Source organism: Sapajus apella, unplaced genomic scaffold, assembly GCF_009761245.1.
Source record: "Sapajus apella isolate SASKATOON/1434 unplaced genomic scaffold, GSC_monkey_1.0 scaffold7, whole genome shotgun sequence".
Lineage (NCBI taxonomy): Eukaryota > Metazoa > Chordata > Mammalia > Primates > Cebidae > Sapajus > Sapajus apella.
The window spans coordinates 8,169,519-8,191,549 of NW_022436947.1; the positions used below are offsets into that span (position 1 = coordinate 8,169,519).

The 22,031-nt window shown below is 37.0% G+C and overlaps 1 protein-coding gene across 4 annotated transcripts in view; it reads right to left on the reverse strand.

The window, feature by feature from the left end:
• Nucleotides 1-22,031, reverse strand: part of EXOC4 (exocyst complex component 4) — an 805,456-nt gene that overhangs the window by 568,461 nt on the left and 214,964 nt on the right. For 3 of the 4 annotated variants that reach the window (XM_032275643.1, XM_032275644.1, XM_032275645.1), the window contains exons 8-9: nt 14,942-15,087; nt 10,275-10,363 (exon numbers count right to left, since the gene is read on the reverse strand). In XM_032275643.1, the coding sequence (XP_032131534.1) occupies nt 10,275-10,363; nt 14,942-15,087 (235 nt within the window). Of the gene's footprint in view, nt 1-2,845; nt 2,875-7,399; nt 7,406-10,274; nt 10,364-14,941; nt 15,088-22,031 lie in introns of those variants that run through there. The other variant, XM_032275646.1, reaches the window with a different exon arrangement.

Here is a 22,031-nt window from a genome sequence, read left to right on the forward strand (position 1 = left end):
CGCTCTTGTTGCCCAGGCTGGAGTGCAATGGCGCAATCTTGGCTCATGGCAACCTACTCCTCTTGGGTTCAAGTGATTCTCCTGCCTCAGCCTCCTGAGTAGCTGGGATTATAGGCACCCACCATCACACCCGGCTAAATTTTTTTTGTATCTTTAGTAGAGATGAGGTTTGACTAGGTTCATCAGGCTAGTCTCAAACTCCTGACCTCAGGCGATCCACCCGCCTCAGCCTCCCAAAGTGCTGGGATTACAGGCGTGAGCCACCACGCCCGGCCTGGTTCTTACAATTTCTTAATCTCTTATTAGGGTGAACAATGACCAAAGCCATTCACAGTAGCTCTGATGTACTTTCATCTCTGACTCCCGAAAGTAACAAATTATAATCAGTAAAGGTCTGTATATATAAACTCAGTTCCTTAATTAACAGAAAAATATTTGACTCATGTTGTCAAATTTGCATGAGAGAAGAGCCTATACTCTCATACCTTCATACATTTATCCATACTGTGCCTGGTGCCTGAAATGCCTGCCTCAGTTTCTTTATCTGGAAAACTTCTCTTCATCTGTATAACTGAGTTTAAGCTTTAAATACTTACAGATGTCTTCCTGCCTTTCACAGAACTTGTATATACATCCCAGTTGTATATATGTATACACACATGATAGTGTGTATCACAGAGCTGTGATCACTTGTATTCCTGCTGAATTAAATGGGATAGAAGTAGGGCTGCATGTAACGAGAATCAAAACACTAGTGAATTAACAAGTCAGAGTTTACTCCTCTTTCATGCAGAAGTCTGGGATGATGCGGTGGCTCTGGTCCAGGAAGTCATTAAGGTATGGCTCCTCACAGTATCAGAAATCCAAGCTCCCTTTGCCTTGTTGCTGCAGCTTCCCTTCAGTGCTGCCTCACCTGCATGGTCTAGGAGAACTCACTACCACACTCCATTCACATTCACATCTTCACACATGCTGGGCTGGGAGAAAGACAGCCCCTTTCTTCCCATTAAGAGATGACCCAAAGTTACACATTATTTTCAACCACATTCTATTAACCATAATTAAATTACATGTTTATGTTGGATGCAAAGAAAGTTAGAAATGTTAATGTTTTGGGGGGCCCCCAGCAAAATACCAGGGGCTCTATTAATTTGGAGGAAATGGAGAACAAGTGTTAAGAGGCCAGTGCCCATCTGAGTGAAACATTTAAGATCTCTTTCTTTTCTTTTGGCCTTCAAAGGCAAAACTTGGTCCTGTTCATGATTGTATCCTGAGGGCCTCGTGAAATATCCAGCATAGTAAACATATAATAAATTTGTACAGGATTAATAAACATAAAGTCCTTTAACACAGGAAACAAAAGTATAATCACTGCTGACTCCAATTAATGATAGGTGTCTGACATCCCAGATGGAGGATGAGGGAGCAGGTAAGTTGGGAGGGAATTCTTCTAACCCCAAAGTTGTCTTCTCACGGTTAAACAGAAGTAGTATATGACTAAAACTGAATTTAAAAAGCACTAGACTATGAGTTCTAAAATACTTTTTTTTTTTTTTTAGACAGAGTCTTGCTCTGTCACCAGACTGGAGTGCAGTGGTGCAATCTCAGCTTACTGTAACCTCTGCCTCCTGGGTTTAAATGATTCCCCTGCCTCAGCTTCCCAAGTAGCTTGGACTACAGGCATGTACCACCATGCCCAGCTACTTTTTTTTTGTATTTTAGTAGAGGCAGGGTTTCACAATGTTGGCCAGGATGGTCTGGATCTCCTGACCTTGTGATCCGCCAGCCTCAGCCTCCCAAAGTGCTGGGATTACAGGTGTGAGCCACCATGCCCAGCCGAGTTCTAAAACACTTTCTAACACTAAAATCTATTGTTTTCTAGATATTACCCTACCTGCATGTTTACATAAATTTCTTCTGAATTTTGGTAATTGATAGCTCACTCAGACCAAAAAATTTCTATTTATACTAACAGTATTCCTAAAAGGATCCAAACTTCATTTTCAAATATAAAATTGTCTTATGAATTGTGTTTATTGGGACAATAATAAATTCCTTATTTAGCATTTTCATCTAATAATTACTTTCTTTACTATATGTCATAAATGTTTGTGGTCTCCTCTATACTTTAACAAGGCTTAACTCATAATGAGTGCTAGGACATAAACTATTAGAATTGACAAAAATATACTTTCTTGTGGGCCTAGAAAGTGTCTAGTAAGATGAGCAAAGCTGTTATTTTTACCTCACTAAAAAACTAATGTGAATGAAATAATTAAAAATATGAGAAATAAGTTAACTTTTAAATTTTCCTGTTGCATCATTTCAGAAGTTTTTGTTCTGAAAATAAAAACTTTTTTCACAAATTTGGTTCGTTTTATTTTTTGTTTTGTTTTGTTTTTTGAGTCAGAGTCTCACTCTTTCACCCAGGCTAGAGCACAGTGGCACGATCTCGGCTCACTGCAACCTCCGCCTCCTGGGTTCAAGCAATTCTCCTGTCTCCGCCTCCCAAGTAGCTAGGACTACAGGTGCATACCACCACGCCCAGCTAATTTTTATATTTTTAGTAGAGACAGGGTTTCACCATATTGGTCAGGCTGGTCATGAACTCCTAACCTCAGGTGATCCACCTGCCTGGACCTCCCAAAGTGCTGGATTACAGGAGTGAGCCACCATGCACAGCCATAAATTTGTTGTTTTTTAAAAAAAAAAAAAACCTTATAATTCAAGTATAAAATAAATATAGAGAAATGCATTTGTTCAAATTTTAAAATTCAAATACATTATATTTCATTTACCAGCATTCCCTCTTTTCTCACACCTGTAAAAATGAATAAATAGAATTTTTTTAGAAATAAGGTTAGATGTCATCAGCTGGTTCTGTGTGATGATCAAATATCATATCTCAAGAGTGAGGTTCTTAGGCTCTACTAAGTAACAGGCTTTGTGATGGCTATTTTGTACCCTCAAGATCCATTTTATCATAAATTCCAGGCTCTTCCACATGGTTCAGCTACCAATGGTTTGTCTACTGGCTAGACAAAATATTGCACAGATCATATTGATTCAGAAAGCAAATCCAATTTATATAGACTAAATCCATAATGAAAGAATATTTTTAAATAAAATAAATTTCTACATCATACCGATTAAGGTTAAAAAGTGGTACACTTGATAACAATCTTGTCATAAGAATATTATTTCCTAAATGATATGAAATATGAAATAATGAAAAAATCTGTTCACGACCTGAGGAAAGTATATTTTTTAGTTACAACGTCTTAGGGATAGACAAAAAATTAGCATTTGTAAAAATTCTATTATAACTTTATTATAAGACAAATCTTACAAATAAGTAAGTTAAGATCATTCTTTTTATAAAGCAATAATATAAATATATGAAAAGGGGAATCAATTTTAAACACTATTTTAGAGGCTAAAACACAAAAGATAACTATGAAAAATTAAAAGTTATTTCAAAATAATTATATGCAATTTTCAGAAGATTTCATGTTCCCTGCATATTGTTACCAGTTACTAACAATGTCATTAAGCAAATTCTAGAAGGCTACAAAGAATTTTCCATTCAAATTTCAGGGTATAAAGTTTTGCAAGTGCTGTTTATATTTAAGGCTACAGAACGAGTATACAACGTGAGCATAAAATTGCTATACTAAACAATGCACCTCACTTTCAATCAATATAACCCTGAAAACATATGCAAAAGTGAAATATTGCTTTAAGTGCTCCATTATAGAACAGCTTATTATTTAAGAGACTCCTATTATACATGCTTTTGGAAAGAAAAGATAACTCATAGTTCATCTATCTCAAATACTGTCTTTTCTTAAGCCAAGACACCCCAGAACAGATTAATTACACACAATGTCATTAACTGAACATACAATATTATTAAGTATTCATAACCCTAGTCACAAGCAATCCATTAAAGAGAAAAACTCAGAAAATTCAGGTCAGGCCAGTATAAGGGCTCAGTTTTTCCCTATTCCTGTATGTCCATATTTACTATGTAATGCAAATCATCTTAAAGAAGTGAAGTCTCAAGTGGCTGGAGCTTTACAGAACATTTTCATGTCAGCTATAGAACATTTTTATGTCAGGGCTATAGAAAGGCCACTCATTATACTAATGGAAATAAAAATGGCACTCTAAAGGTAATATCATTGAATAAAAACAGAAGTATTAAGTAGCCCCAAGATAGAAAAGAAACCATAATCAAAATTGAGTATATATTTCTATTTCAATCAATGGCAATTAATATACTCTTACCCATTCATGAGTTTTATTATCCTTAAAAATGAGAAAAGACAAATTACAGAATCCCAGTCTGTTTATTTAAACAACCACTAGGGTTTCTCAAATAAGTAGCCTTGTACCTACAAATAAGGAGATATCAAAGATAGAATAATATATGTTCATCAAATGTTTTTAAGTGCCTAATTCAAGCCAAGCATTATCCTAGGCATTGATATGTACCCATGAATAAGGCTTGCATTCTGGGTCAAGGGAAGTATTGGAAATTAACAAGTTAACAAATTAGTAAGACAGGTACATATTAAGAAAAGTATGAGAAAACAAGTTTTAAATATTGTGATAAAGAATTATAATGTGGGCAGACAGGATGCTAGAAAAGGTCAGGAAACAATGAGATAAGGGCAGGAGACACAAACATGGAGGTCAGCTGTGCTCAGGTACTGAGTGATGCTTGGTCTTGGTGAGATCATCTGGAGAAAGTACACAAAGTGAGCAGGCAAGAAATCCCAGGACCAAATCATGAGACATTCCAACAGGTTTTTGACAAGACTCAGAAAGAGCATGAGGATAAGAAAAGAAAAACAACGGAAAGAACAAGTGAAATGAATACCAGTAAAAGCTAATACTAAGTCTGCCAAGCAGAGGTCACTGGTGACTAGGAGGAGAGCTAATTTAGTGGACTGGAGTTGAGGAGAAAATGGGAGGTAAAGAAGTAGATGCAGTACTCCTAACTCCATGATGATAAGTTTTTTATTTTTATTTATTTATTTACTTATTTATTTTGAGACAGTCTCGCTCTGTCACCCAGGCTGCAGTAAGTGGTACCATCTTGGCTCACTGCAACCCCCACCTTCCAGGTTCAAGCAATTCTCCTGTCTCAGCCTCCCAAGTAGCTGGGATTACAGGCGGCCACCACCATATCCAGCTAATTTTTGTATTTTTAGTAGAGACACGGTTTCGTCATGTTGGCCAGGCTAGTCTTGAACTCCTGACCTCAAGTGATCTGCCCCCTCGACCTCCCAAAGTACTGGGATTACAGACATGAGACTCCGTGCCAGACCCAGAATTACTTTTTAAAACACCACTTTATAACCTAAATCAACATTGCTATTCTAATTTTTCTAATTTAGAAATTTCTAATATCAATAATTTAATATTTAAGTTAATAGTCACAACATTCCCCTAAAGTAGTCAGGACTAATAACATTTCTATTTTTTTCCTATGAGAAAACTGAAGCAGACTGTCACTGATAAACCTGTGAGCTTATTTGGTCATGAGTGGCAGTCTTCAGATTATTTTTTTTAACCCTTACCAGATAATATATTCATCTATCCCCCTGAAGAACTACACATTAAACCTGAGAAACTATATTCAAATTAAATGTCCATTAAAACTTGTATCTTTCTTCACTCACAACACTGCTGTCTAAGTACAATGAAGCAGCAGAGGCTAAAACCACGGGAAGCTTATGATTAACACAGACACATCCACAAGTTAAATTTCCACCTGGTATCTCACACATTTTGAAGTAGCACCCCCATCTCCGCAGCCCAACTGCCAACAGCAGACTATATAATGAACCATCTGTACCATAACAGTCAGAGCCTATTGAGATGGGTTGATAACACCAAAGAAATCTCATTTTTTAAATCCTTTTATCCCCTTGTACGTTGTTAGACTGAGTAACATTTCTAATTGTATGATAAATTGAAAATGTTGGCAGGAACTTAACTTTTGTAAAATTTGAGTTTTTTAACATTACTTTGAGTGTCTTTCTGGTGGATTTCTTTGCCCCTCCCCTGCAACAGAAGGAAAAGTTGACCTATGAACCGAAACCACTGGGAAGCAAAGCCTACAGCTATGTGGTGTTAACAGAAGAAACAAAAATCTTCCCCTTGTCTATTATGGTTTGACTGAACTATTCAATTACGCCTTTTCGGGGATAAGCTGAAGTGCAGATCTTACTGCGGTCCTTAGACCAGCCAGATTAATGAAATAACTGAAAAAGGACAGACATTTTTAATAGAAGACAGGTATGATTTTCTTCTCTTTTTTCCTGTTGAAATGTTAAAAGCATTCATCAGAGAAACTTTTCCTACTGCATGAAACACCATCAGACTTTTACAAAAACTGGTCCACTCATTCATTCTCTCACCAAGTGTGCAATATGTCAGCTCATCTAAAGTATTTCTAATGATTATTAGGAACATAACGTGTTTGCTAACTATTACTTTCTCTTGTAACCAGAAATATTCCTTGCTGAAAACTGGTAGGTTCGATAAAGTAGTGCTTGAAAGCCCATATTTCAATTAACTTTTTGAAGGATAGGAAAATTCCTAGTTAGATTATAGTGATTTCTGCATTAACCATCCTCACATCAGAGTAAAATTTCTCTGTCACTTACATTTGAAAATGTTTTTCAATTACATACAGTAGCTTTGTCTTGGACCAGACAGCTCAAGGGCAACATTTCTACTTAATAAAGCTTGTAACTGCAGAGGACAAAACCCTATGTGTATACCCTCTACTTTGCCTTCAACTTAAAGACTAATGGAAACCTATAAAGCTGACAGTAGCTCCTTTCAGGCCCTTCCTGCCTCTCCATGGTGCTCTCTATCCTACTTTAGATCCTAACTGTCCTCATTCATTCTGTCACTAAGTCAACCAGCATTTATCAAACATTTATTGTACCCGGTGCTGTGCAAAGCACAAAAAATAAAATAGTACTTTACTCTTGGAGCTTAAAATTTTGTGAAAAATCCAAACAAGTTAGCACTGTTTCACAATGCAGTACGGAAGGTACTCAGAAGAACATCATTACAGACATGGCAGTAACACATAGCAGGGGCCGCAACCCCAGAAGGTGTGTGTATTTGTGACAGGCTGAGAGGCAGGACCAGCAAGGAAGCACATCCGAATGAGTGATACCTAAATTTAACTTGGAAAGCTCAGGAGGGTTTAGCCATATAAAGATGACAGAAAGGACAAACAGAATGTGTGTGAAAACTCTGAAGTCACACCACAGAACTAGAAATAATCAAAAGAGAAGAAAAAAACCATAGCATTCAGTATATGTCAGACACTTTTTGAAACACTTCCTAGCTTAACTCACCTAACTTTCACGACCACCTCATGGAGTATGGAGTGTTACCATTTTTTTTTTTTTTTTTGGGACGGAGTTTCTTTCTGTCACCAGGCTGGAGTGCAGTGGCGCGATCTTGGCTCACTGCAATCTCCAACTACCTGGCTCAAGTGATTGTCCTGCCTAAGTCTCCTAAGTAGCTGGGATTACAGGCATGCACCACCACACCCAGCTAATTTTTTTCTATCTTTAGTAGAGATGGGTTTTCATCATGTTGGCCAGGATGCTCTCAATCTCCTGACCTTGTGATCCGCCCACCTCGGCCTCCCAAAGGGCTGGGATTACAGGAGTGAGCCACTGACGCCTGGCCCGGAGTGTTACTTTCACTCCCATTTAGAGAAAAGAAAAGAGAGGCAAAGAGACCATGGAAGTTGCCGGAGGTTACAAAGCAAGTGCTGGGGACCTAGGTTTCTAACTGGAGGCAACCTGGGACCAGAGCTGCCTACTCTGCACTGCCACCCTATGCTGTCTCTTAAGAGCACGTGGACCACTGGGGCAGGACTAAAAAGCCTCCCCATGGCTGCTGCACAGAGTGCTCTCCATTCTCACTCAGAGAAGCAGAAAGAATCTGCCACCAGTCCTGTGCCCTTGTTGACTAATTGTGCTTGAGTGTGAGTGGGCGATGAGAAGTCCCCTGTCCCTACGTAACCACAGGGACATGCTCTGCCAGTTCATCTGGAAGGGTCGCATGGAAGGCTGCACTGTGCTGCCAACATCGACACTGGGGGAAGGTAAGCATGTGTGGGGACAAGGGCATATGGAAACTTGGTACTTTCCACTCAATTTAGCTGTGACCTTATAACTGCTCTCACAGATAATGTTTATTAATTTTTAAGAAAGAAAATAATCAGGACTCAAACGAAAAAAGAAGAAAGGAGACACTTTGTCACCATTAAATAAATTCCTGTGTATTAGAGGACAGGTGGAGAGAAAATATGGAGGCAAATTTAAACTATTCCTTAAGCCACCTCTGAAGAGAAATTAAAATTAGGACACCGTGAGTGTGGAAGATACACTGGCTTTAGACAGCCAGCAAAGGGCAGCTCCAGCACAATCCTACCTCTGCAAGAATGTGTGTTCTGTTACCATCATTTCCGTTCACTCTTCGCAGCCTAGCCTATTCTCCTGGGAGGCAGCAGCCTGCTAGAGCATGGGTCACCCTCCTCCTTCACTACTTTCTGTCCTTTCACTTGTTCCAAGTCTAACTACTGCCTGTACTCCTCTACATCAAGACTCTCAACATGCATACCGCATGTCTTCCAGAAGGTATGACAACGCTTTAATAGTAAATAAAAGGTTGGTAGGCTAATCTCCTTTTCCTAATACCCTGAACATAGTTCTAAGCTTTTACTTCTGTGACCACACATATGGGCTACAGAACTATTACTATGATATAAATATGAGAGAGTACAGCAGCATCTTTGGAAAAACTTAGAGGTTATTCTATTAATAATAAAGCTGAAGTCAGGAATGACAAGGCAATAGTCTTCAAATAAAGAAAGGTTGAGCAGTTATTTCATAGTGTTTTGGTGCAGAATTATGAGTCTTAAAAACTAAATATTTAATTACACAGGCCAGTCACTGCAAAATGCTAACTGCTCCCAATGCATCAAAGACAGTAAAAGTATTCGTTCCCATCCTTCATGGAGAAAAGCCCAGAATTCTAAAATAATTTAAGTAATCACTCCCTTCTTGTAACTTCTTTAGCAATTTATCCACACCATCCACTCAGTTGTTAGTATTTACTTCCTGATATTGCTGACATAAACACACACACACACACACACATACACACACACACACACACACACACACACACACACACACACACACTTTACTTTCATAACTAGATTTTTAGGCTTTATATTTCTTTACACACAACTTCCATTACTTCACATACCTAAGATGTCTTACACTTAGCAGGCCCTCACACTCTGTCATCCAGGCTGAAGTGCAGTGGTGTGATCTCAGCTTACTGCAACCTCCACCTCTCAGGCTCAAGCAATCCTACCTCTGCCTCTTGAGTAGCTGGGAATATGTACATGCCACCATGCCCAACTAATTTTTTATCTTTTTGTAGAGACAGGGTTTCACTATGTCGTCCAGTCTGGTCTTGAACTCCTGGACTCAAGAGAAATGTCCGCCTCAGCCTCCCAAAGTGCTAGGATTACAGGTATTAGTCACCGTACCTGACTTCTAAATTTTTTATAACTTATTACATTTACTATAATTAGCATCTTTTTGTCCCAGAAGAAAACGTTAACAGTCTGATTTTTTAATGTATTAATATTTAATTTATTTTCTAAATATGCTCTTCAGTTTACAACTCTTCGGTAACCATATATGGGTATCAAACATCCTGTGTATCAGTTATGTTGATTATAACATACTCTTTACGTTGATTATAACATACTCTTTATAGGCATTTTTTTCCCCTTTAAATAATGGCAGTAGTTGCATCTGCCCTTTCCCAAATCTCAGGGACCCCTGTCATATTCCAGAAGATGTCAAAAACAACAGTTAAAAGTCACAGTGGCAGTCGCAGAAGACAGGCATTCTCCTAGACTGTAACTGGACTCAGGTCTTCTATCTAAGCAAGATGAGGCTGGCCTCATCTCTTTTTGCTTTGAATTCCCACTTGAACAGTAGCACATCTATAAGTCCTATGGCCACAGTAATAGTTTTACCTGCTTGGCAGCAGTTGCTGGGAAATTATAGAAGAAACAAATCATTAAGTCATCAAGTATTTGTTATCTTGAAAGAATCCTGTGAATGCAGGCCACAAACTCACGTGAAATAAAGGGTCCAAATATTCCTCTGGAAAATTAATTTTTCCAGAGAAGCCCCATCACCCACCTTGCAGTTCTCCACTCCGACTATACAGCTCCCTTCTCTGTTCTCGCAGATAGGCGCTCATACTGATGGCATGGGAGGACGATTCGAACCTGCAATGAAACACAGGGGAAACAGACAAAACAGGTGTCAACCGAATCAGTGCTGTCCTCCATGTATTCTACTCTGGTCTGTGTGATTCTCCCCAATGTTCCGTAATGACAACAATTTGGCTATACCATGACAGGGCCAGGGCCAGCTGCCACAGACCTTGATTTATGAATGATAATCCTGGCTAAGGCTCCTTTACAACCATATCTGGATCTTCTGCTTATTCTCCATTTCAACTGCCACAACTCTGATTTGCCCCAACTTCCTTTTGCCTTCAGACCCCCATCAGCCTTTGCCAGGATCCTTACACAAGCAGCAATAAGAGCATCCCATGAAGTCATTCAAATTACATTACCATCCAGCTCAAAAGCCACCAGTGACTGCCAGCTGCCAACACAGACACACTGGGTCCTCAGAGCAGAACTTGTACCTTTCTACCTCCCATAGGTAGAGGACTAGACAAAGGTCATACTAGAAACGCAGCCGAATAATGGCACCAGACAAACAAGGCATCTATGGGCTCTCCCTAACTGGCCTAAAAAACAGCCTTTTTTTCCAAATGGCTGCTAGTTTTTTGACCTGCTGCCTACCATGTAAAATACTCTCAAAAATACCAAGCTACAAAATGTTTGTTCACACCTACCCAGGAACTATTTCAGAGATTAGACACACAGGTGAAGGAGGGAGGTGGAGAGACTCATGATAAAGAACAGGTCTCTAAAACCTAAAATAATAACTATAAAGAGAAATAACAAAAACAAATTAGTCTTAAGAGAAACGTGCAGGTAAGAAAAAAAACAGATAAAATTATGACTATTTCAAACAGTAAATCCTTTGATGTGCTAAGAGATTCCATTTCAAACTGAGATTTCAAAGGCAGGATAACAACCTGCCAGACGGAAGAATCCTTCTAAGAATGACTGCCAGTAAGGGGTAAGCAGCAACATAGTAAGAGCAACTGTGCTAATGGGATAGGTTTCTGGCAACAAGGCAGGCACACCATCATTTTCTTAATACGCCTTCTTTATCCTTTCCTTGACAAGGAAGATGAATACTGAGATGAATGTCAGTCTGTGAAGGAAACACTTGGGTTACTTGATCCCCTCTCTGCACCCTGCCAAGAACTAAGAGGGCACTAACAGCCGGAAAGAAGGCAAAGTGTGCAGTACTTCAAACATGCCACCTGCCAGTCAAGTGCAGAAAAGAAGCCACTGACCTCCAAAAAGCATGCTGACAGCTATTGATCAGATATGGCAAAGAAAAAAAATAAACTCTTAAGCAATGAATAGAAAGGCACGCATAGCACAATAAGGCTGGACTTAAACACACTTAATTAACCTTAGCTGGGGCAATTAAAGAGGTACTAAAGTCCTTCACAGATGTGATAAAAACAGATTATGGCTCCCCAAAATCTTAATCCTTTATGACTTGATGTATTTTTGCTACTTAGGAATTCTTTTTGTGTCTGCAACAAGTCACAGATTGACATAATTTTGCAGTAAAAGAGGCACTAGACATTATTGAGTCTCACCTCCTTATTTTATAGGCACAGAGGCAATGAGACCTGCTCAGGCACACGTGGGTTCCATGATAGAACCAAGGCTGGAAATACACAAATCTATAACAACAGCCTAATTCTGTGTCTGTGATAAGTTTCATAACTGCCCAGTAATAATAAATATGTAACAACTATTTAAGCTAACTTGCTCATTTCCAATAATTTATATACATTTTTCCAATACCACAACTTCGAGAAGCATTGGCTAAATGTTTGAAAATGTGTATGCGGTCTAACTGAGGTTGAAAGTCAGCAGTGATGGTTGAGAGCATGAACTCTAAAAACCCTACAGCCTGCTTTTTGAAACTATTCCATATTTAGAAGGCTAAATTGAGCCAGAAATAGAGAAAAGAAAAGGAAAAAGAGAAACTAAAAAAAAAAAAAAAGGAAAGGGCCTGGTTAGGTGCATCTCAGACAGTCTCAGTTGCCTCTACCAACCACCTTTTCCTTCCACAATCTTTGTTCTTGCTGGCATAGCCCTGATTCCATCTGGATATTCTGCTTCCTTGCTCTTTACTCAGCCATGTGCTCCAGCGGCTTCCTCTCCAGCTGGAAACCTAGCACCAGAGAGGAACCTGCCTAGTTTAAGGCAACCACTGAGATCTGCTTCACCTTGCCAGTGACTGGTTTAGAAATGGGTATAAGACCCAATCCTAGAGCTTAATGGGAGCTTGCAGAGGGGCTTTGTCACTAGCAGAAATGATGGATAAATTGATAACTAGTATTAATTTTAAAATTTTTAAATGGTGCAGCCACTTTAGGACACAGTTTGACAGCGTCTTAGGTAGCTAAACATACTATTACCATATGACCAAGCAATGTGGCTCCCAGGTATTTACAACAATGAATTGAAAATTTATGTCCACACCAAAATCTGCACGAGTGTTTAGAGTAGCTTTGTTCATAATTTCCCGAAGTTGGAAGCAATCAAGATGTCCTTTAATAGGTAAATAAACAAGCCAGGGCATATCCACACAAAGGAATGTTATGCTCAGCAATACAAACAGACATCTATAGAACCACAACATGATGTGGAGGAAACTTAAATGCACATAGCTAAGTGAAAGAAGCCATTTCGAAAAGGCTACACACTGTATGATTCTGACTATATGACATTCTGAAAAACGCAAAAACTATGGAGACAGTCAAAAGATCAGAGGTCGCCAGAGATTAGGGAGGTTGGAGGGATGAATATGTGGTAAATGGAAGATGTTTAGGGCAGTGAAACTGTTCTGTAATGGTGGATACATGATCTTATGCCTTTGTCAAAACCCATCAGAACTGTACAATCAAAGAGTGAACCCTAATGTAAACTATGGAACTTAAAAATGACATCTCAATACTAGATCATCAATTCTAACAATCAGGTCACACTAATACACGATGTTAACAGGGTAAAATGGGGAGAAGGGGAAAATATAAGGGAACTCTCTTTACTTCCTGCTCTGCTTTTCTATAAACCTAAAACTGCTCTAAAAAATAAAGTCTATATAAAAAAAAAAAGAGAGAGAGAGAGAGATTCACAGGAAGAATCACATACTATTTTATTTTCAACCCTGTCTTTACTGGACTGGAGCCGATGGATACACCTTGTTATCACAATAAAAAACATTACTAATGTGTGGAGGATGAAAATGTAGAGAGATGGAAAGGGTTGAGTCCTTTATGATATTGTACAGTTGAATTAAGAAAACCTCCACATTCATCTTTATTATGTGAGATAATAACTTTCCTATAGTTCAATCTATTGTATTTAGGGTTTTATGTTACTTGCAGCCTAAAGCATTTTAACTGATATTGCAACCACTCTGAATAAAACTGTTTAAAAAGCAATGCATTCAATAAACAAAATAGATTTCATTTCTGGCAGGGACATACTAAATAAAACTTCTCTCTGCTAGATCACAAAATAAAGTGTTGAAACTTAAAAAATACTACAAATCTAAGATAAAAACAAGCCTCAAACATGAATCAATAGAAGGTATTAGAGTTTCAACTGCTGAAAAAAAAATTCAATATACTGGAATACTTCCGTGGTAGTCACTGTACATGCTTATATTTACAGACACAAATTCTTAAATATCTACTAAATCCTTAAAAGAAAACAGGGCTAAAGTAAAACTGTAAGGATGTAAATCCTCCTTCTACCACTTGTTAGCTATGTCACCTTATATAACTTACTTAAACTCTCATTTCTCAATGTTTTTATGTGTACAAAGGTATTAAAAAATACAACCCTTGCCTATAAAGTTATTGTAATGAGTAAATAAAATAATCTATGAAAATTATTTAATGCCTTAATTAGCATTTAGTAGGAACTCAGTAAATGTTAGCTACTGCTGCTGCTACTGAAATTTAGTATAATCCAATTTAAAGTATCTTTAATTGAGATTATTTTGGGAAACTTGCCCAGTACAGTGCCTGATACCTAGGAAACACTTAGTTAACAGTAGCTGTTGTTATTACTGAAGTTATTATCAACATTGTTAACTATCAGCTGTTGCTAAGCAAGATACACTTTGGGCACAGGGCTTGGTAGAGTTAACTGAGGTAGTAATTAAAAAAAAAAAAAAACCCAGATTGTTCTTTTATTAAACAGATAACCACATAAGGCCCAATACTGCATAGCTAGAGATATTTGCATAACTTTATTAACAAAGGTTGTTTCTTGGCTCTTGGAGCTTTTTGAAGGCTGACATATTTCATTTCCTTTCATTTCATATAAAATTCCCCAGAAACAATTGGGGATTTTCATTTCCCTTAATTTTACACAAAACTCCCCTGAAACAAGTTCCAGAAATTTTTATTAGGAGTTCCAGGTAGTCCAGTAACCATACCCAAACAGACACTTCACCTGACAGAAAACAAAAGTAAATAAAAGTCAACATATATTCACTTCCTCTAAATTACTTCAATCAACTTCAGCTAGAGAAAGTTATGACTATCAATAAGGTTGGAAGTCATCTTATTTCAGTCTAACAATTCTTAAAACCTATTCTCTTACCAGCAGAATAATACTTACTTGAAAAGAGAATTTTTTGGCCTTTGAGGTTTCTTCTTGGCAAAAAAGGCTGCAAATTCACGTCCAGTGCTTGCATAGCTCAATTGAGCTGATGGTTCAGAGGCCGTACGAGTATTTTTCATATCCAAGTACTCAGTTAACAGCATCTATACAACCAGATAAACCAGTTAATGTACAAATTTATAATGCGCTATTAAGAAAAACTATTTTAAAACCATGCAAATCTAATTATAAAACCTCATCCTTGACATTCAGGGGTATATTAACCTGGTCATTCATTTTTCAAGTTGGGGATCTAAGAAAAGATTCATTATAGCTAGTAAGTCATCTACTTGTTACAGATTCATGGGGAAGAGGGTGTGGTGGGCATTTGAACATGGGAGTAAAAGGAACATTTTTATTGAGTATCTACTACATGCCGGGTATTGTGCTGAGTGAGTTAATCAACATTCCTCTTTAATTACAATTTAATCCTCACTATTCTGAACTACAGCAGCATTAACAGCAGTGCTGTCATAATATTTACTGAGGGCTTACTATGATGCAGGCAACATGTGAACCATGTAAAATGTATTATCTCCTTTAAAACACAAAAGTTTTAACAGATAAATTCACAGATTATAGATAACGAAATGGGGCTTACAGAGGTTCAAGACCTGCAAAGTGATCCCTAGTGGACTATGGAGTCCATGATCTTACCCCTCACTATAACACATAGTAGATAAATACTCCAACAACTTGCCAATGAGAGGTATAGAGAGGCCATAGGAAGCTAAGAGGTCCTGACCTGCAAAGAAGTTCCATAGCCACTACTCATATTGAGAGTTTCAACACAAGAAAAGCAACTGCTTTACAAAAAATCAACCGCATGGGGGCTCATGCCTGTAATCCCAGCACTGTGGGAGGCTGAGATGGGAGGATCACTTAAGGTCAGGAGTTTGAGACCAGCCTGACCAACATAGTGAAATCTCGTCTCTACTAAAAAACATAAAAATTAGTCAGGCATGATGGTGCACACCGATAGTCCCAGCTACTTGAGAGGCTGAGGCACAAGAAACACTTGAACCAGAGGCTACAGTGGGCCGAGATCATACCACTGCTTGGTGACAGAGCGAGACTCTGTCTTAAGCCTCTGTCTTAAAAAAAATTAACTACTACCAGCAGGTTCTACTTATAAAATCAATCCAATTTAAAACAATTATCACAAAGCAAAAACCCATAATAGATACACTAAAAACAAAAGGCAGCAAATTAAAACATGCTACGAGAGAGACAGTAAGAGTTACAAAACAACTATGAAAATGCCAGCAGTGAAAGCTTACCTATCAATAATAACACAATGTAAATGAAAATTCCCTGATTAGATATAGAGCAGCGGAATGAATTTAAAAGACCCAATAAAATGGTGAATTCAAGAAACTCACTTAGCCTGTAAAGACACACGCTGACTGAAAGTAAAGAGATGGAAGATGGCATTCCATACAAATGCAAAACAAAACAGAGTAGGAGTTGCTATACTTATATGAGACAAAACAGGCTTTAAGTCAAAAACTGTACAAAAAGACAAAAAAGGTAATTAATAAAGCAGTCAATTCTGCAAGTGAATATAACAATAGTAAATTTATATGCACCCAACACCAGAGCACCCAAATAATTACAGGTCTATAGGTGGTGGTAAATGGACTTGTATTTCCTTTTCTGTACAATAAGGATTGCACTGGGAAAATATAAAGCATGTCAATAGACTGGTAAATATTTATTTATTTATGAAGCCACTAGAGTATTATTCAATATGTGGCTAAAATAATATGATAAATACTATTCCTGTTAATACATCACCCAAACTACCCAATGGTCAGAGAGAATATTGAGTTGGGTCTCTAGTAACAACTCAACTCAGGGACTCAATTATAATTGTAGATTTGGCACTGTTGGTAGTAAGATTTTCAACCACCTGTGATCAAAAGAAAACTAGTAAACCAGAAAAGAATTTCAAATTAATATAACACGGAAAGATATATATATATAAATGCACTGTTTCAGTCATATTTCAGATGATTAACACCAACATGACAGAATGGTGTTTCTACCAAAGTGTGAAAATGCGCTAATCCAAGCAACTTTTCTGAGACACTCGCTGTCCTAGAATCCAATGACTGAGGCATTGTAAAATAAAATACTGACCTCAAAACAGGTATTTTAAGATCACTGTTCCTTTTCTCATCATCAGTAAAGTCCCCTTAATTGTTACCACTCAGCATTGTTAGTCTATTCCTATCTGGCCACTTCTTTAAATCTGCAAACACAAACTTTTTCAGCTTGAACAAAAATCTTGCATTGGTCATAATCTTATTTTCATTTTGTCTTTGAGTCCCAAACTTTAAAAAGTAGCCTTTACAGCTACTGTTTACTTTATCACAATGTGATTTATTCCTGATTTCTCTCCTGAACCCCAGTTGCATACATCTGCTTCTGCATGCTTAATATATATTCACATATTTCACTGATAAAATCAACTTCTCTGAAATCTAAATCATCTTCCCCTAAAAACATTAATTCCTTCTATCTTCTTTTTGTTTGTTGGTAGTTTCTTATTTTCACTACTTTCCAGCTTTAAACCTTCAGAACTATCATTTGAGACATTCTCATATCTTTTGTGCCCATAAAGAAATTAGTCCTCAAGATCATTAATGACTGTTCCTCATCTCTCTATTAGTTTGCCATTTCTGTCCATTTTGAGAGCCATCAACTTAGTTCAATTCATGTAGTTTTATTTAATTTTCTGCCTCTCATCTCTTACTCTTCCAGTACTTCTCACATGCAATCAACAAACTGAGAGTCTAAAACACTGCTGCTATCATCAGAAGGCTACTCCCTTCATTATCTACAACATTCTGACTTCAATATGTATTTCCAAGCGTATCTTATTCTCTCAAATGTGAACCCAACACTGCAGCCAAAATTACTTAACTCTTCCCTGAATGTATGTGGGCATTCTCATTTCTAGAAGGCCTAATCTAGATTACCCTCTCTCCTAAATAAATACCAACAAACCCTTCCAAGAACAATTCCAGTGTTTTTTCTTCAATAAGCCCTTCCCAGGCTACTCTAGTTGGCTATACACTTTCCTGAATTCCTAAAACATCCATTTTCCACATAATTCAATAGGTAGTCATCAAAAACTGCCTGATATTAGTAGTCCTTACTAAATAAAATACCCCCAATTTATATGTTCCTTAAAGCATTTCTTTACTTCTACCATACAGCCATACAACACACCAGCAAATTAAAAAACAAAATTGCTGAATTTTATTAAAAAGTATATAAGAAGCCTTAATGAATACATTGTTATAAGCAAATTAAAAAGTCTCTAAAGTAGAATGAACTCTGTAAATTAATCCTCAGTACAAAAAATCTACAATACAAATAAAATTTAAAAGGAAAGGGATGGGTGTGATTTTAACCACAGGCTAAATGTTTGCAATTTGTGTTTGTTTCATTGTTTGCCTCTTTTGCCTAATACCATTCACCACCAGCTGGAAAATACTCCCACCAAAGGGAAAATACTATTTAAATTTAGGTAAAGTTTTATTTTGGTATCCAAATTAGTAAAAGGGAATTTTTAAATATCTCAAAGAACAAAAAAGCCCTTATTTCTAGAATACTTGAAATTTGTTTGAATTGAGCTAAATCTTCTACTATACAGTCTTGACACAAACATGAGAAGCCTCATATTAAAATATAACTATATAATTTATTGACAATTTCACATCATGATGGATAACGTACTGTACCTTCCAAATTGTATATATTCTAAACACATGCCTATGGGTTGAAATTTTAATTTTCATAAAAGTAAACAAGCTATTCTGATTGACAATTGCCTGAGGAAAATCACCCAAGATTGGAATTCTGGAACAAAGAGCATTACATACAATATCAAATACATCCTGTCTACAGAAAATATACAGAAGGCAATCCCATATTCTTGTTGGCTCTCAATTCCTTCATATATTAGATACTAATTTCTTTACTATTTTTAAGTACCATGAATTTCTATTTCTTCATCAAGAGTGCAAAAATGTAACTCAAAATTGATGGGTGTGTCAACTTAAAATGCATAATCTGTAAAAACTGAAGGCAAGAAACCACCAAAAAAAAAAAAAAAGTTGGAAAGCACTTGAAAATCTATATATCCCAGTAATATCATGATTCACTATATTTTCTGAGAATCTATTATGTTGAATGGCTCTGTGGTTAAAACAAAGATACAAAGTGCCTCAAAGAATATACAAGCTGGGGTGGTTAGTCATCACTTCTGCTATATTTGATTAGCAGTTCCTAAGATGTTACTTAGCAATCTCATGATATTAAAGCAGAAGCAAAATTTTAAGATTTATAATTTGCTAACATTGGTAACATCATTCTGAATTAATTCCTCATTTGCCATTTAATTATCCTTAACATATTGCCTATAATTGTTTGTGGTTATACATGCAGAGTTTTTTTTTTTTTAATAAATACGAGATTCATAGGCTTAGAATGAACATATCTTCTATCTTTAGCTTTTCCATTTGTCCCAGCTACTCATTTAAACACTCAGATCCTCTGAGGTATTTGATGTGGTAGATCCTTTTCAGCTTACAAAACCCTCTCCTCATCTAAGAACTATTCCCCAGCCACATAGTGGACTCTGGTAGCCATGCTTATACCCTGTGATTCCGCCCTCTCAGCCATAGCCGAAATTTCCACCAGGGAGACAACCAACCCCCAAATAGCCAATTAAATTATCTTTCTCATGAATGTGTCAGGGGAGTACATTCTCCACTGGCCATGTAAGTGAGGTGATGTAAATTCTTTGAAGCAACCACCTTTTACAATGTGGACAGAAAAAAATCAAATAAGTCAATCTACAGAGGGAGAATCAAGAATGAACTAGCTGGCCAGAGAGACAAATAGGAAACCCACAGGAGATTTGAATGTTGCAACCTTTAAAAGTTTTCTATAGTGTTACAAGTCTCACATCCAGTTGCTGATAAGGTCCAAGATTTTCTACTGTATGGGTTTGCAATATGTCTTTATAGCATCTAATATATCTTCCTTATGATAGCTTAAATAAGTAATTGTTACTTCACTAAGATACCTATGGATTAATGAGTATATACTAAGATGCATCTATTGACATTTATACCAAAAGTACTGTCTTTGCAGAATACTGATATCTCATAACAACAGGAGTAGTGGTTTGCACAGATTTCAATCTGCACAACTATAAACCCAATTTTCTTTTCTCTCTCTCTCTTTTTTTTTTTTTTTTTTTTTTGAGATGGAGTCTTGCTCTGTCACCCAGGCTGGAGTGCAGTGGCATGATCTCGGCCCACTGCAACCTCCACCTCCCAGGTTCAAGTGATTTTCCTGCCTCAGCCTCCCAAGTAGCAGAGGTTACACGTGTGTGCCACCATACCAGGCTAATTTTTTTGTATTTTTAGCAGAGACGAGGTCTCACCATGTTGGCCAGGCTGGTCTCGAACTCCTGACCTCAAGTGATCCACCTGCCTTGGCCTCCCAAAGTGCTGAGATTACAGGTGTGAGCCACTGCATCCGGCCCCAATTTTCTTGACTACTAACTTCACATATTCAGTGATTTACATTAAGCCATAGTATATTGGTCTTCCTTGATGAATCTGAGAATTAGACTGATTCTTATGACATAAAAAAAAGTAACATGAAAAAAATCACCTTGGGCTCCCAACATGAAGTAAGACTCAACTTCTCTTGGGCAATATTTTAAATGTGCATATATTAAATACTGGAATTTTCAATAACTTGCTCTTTTAAAATGTAGGTGCCCAAGAGTTTGTATTCTGGGTACAGCAAAACAGTTTTCATTGAACTGGTCCTCATGCTAATAATTGTAAAAGCCAAAAAAATGCTAAAAAATAAAAATTTGAAGACCCTAGAGAGGAATCAAATTAGGTAGAAACTGACAGCTATGATCCCTGGAAGAAGCAAGGAAGCACAGTAGGTGAGTTCCTCCAACAGAGGATGTCTCAGAGGAATCCGAGAAGGGTGGGAGACAAAATCAGGGTAATATACCCCCCAAATTATAACCTTGATTCCTGAAAACATTACAGCCAAGAAACTGAAATAATACAATAATATTTTTAATTAGTATGTCTATTTTAAATTAGCAAAAATTATCAGGTTTTCCCCATAGAGTTATTAGTGAGTGGAATGTTGGTAACAGAAAAAGTTATTTTTCCAATGTAGCAGTCTAATTTCCCCATTGTTTAAAGTCTAAAATACTCTGCAGTGAGGAAAGCAAAGGAAAAAAATCGTCATTTTGAAAATAAAATGGATGCCTGCTCAATTATACTCATTGTCAATGGCAGTTGTACAATTAAAACCACTAATGCTATGATATTGTGAATGGTTCATAATAAAACAAATCAAAAACTTCCGAGAGTAAACATGTATTTTTTAGTGCTGTATCGCACACTTGATCGAACCATTCATGTTTTGATCTTTTTCTTTTTCCCAAGAGAATAGCTCTCAGCAAAGAAAATCCAGTCTTAATAGCTTCCAAACTAATGTTTTCATTCATTTTAAATTAAATATATATTGATTTAACACAGAAAATAAGCAAAGTATCATTACTAGATATAAAACCAGGACCCAATAATAAGTCCTTCCCTCAATGTACTTATCTAGTAATAGACACACATGAATGACTACAATACAAAGGAGAAACTGGTAGGAAGCCATCAGGACAAAAATATGGCTAAGAGCATTTATAGGAGGACAAGATGACTCCTAACTAGGACAACAAAAAAAGGCTTCAAGATCATGAAACTATAGAAGGACATAAATTGAATCTTAGAATGTGTGAGAAGAAGAAGAATTAAAAAAAAGAAGGCACAGAAAAAGAAGGCACAGAACAGAACAAGCAAAGAATGCCAGGAAAATTTAGGGCATCTTCAGTAAATAACAAATACAATGCAAGGTAAGCCTGGAAAGAAAGTACAATAACAAACTTCCAAGAATATTTAAAAAATAAATTAAAAAAAAGATAATCTGTAATAAACTTATG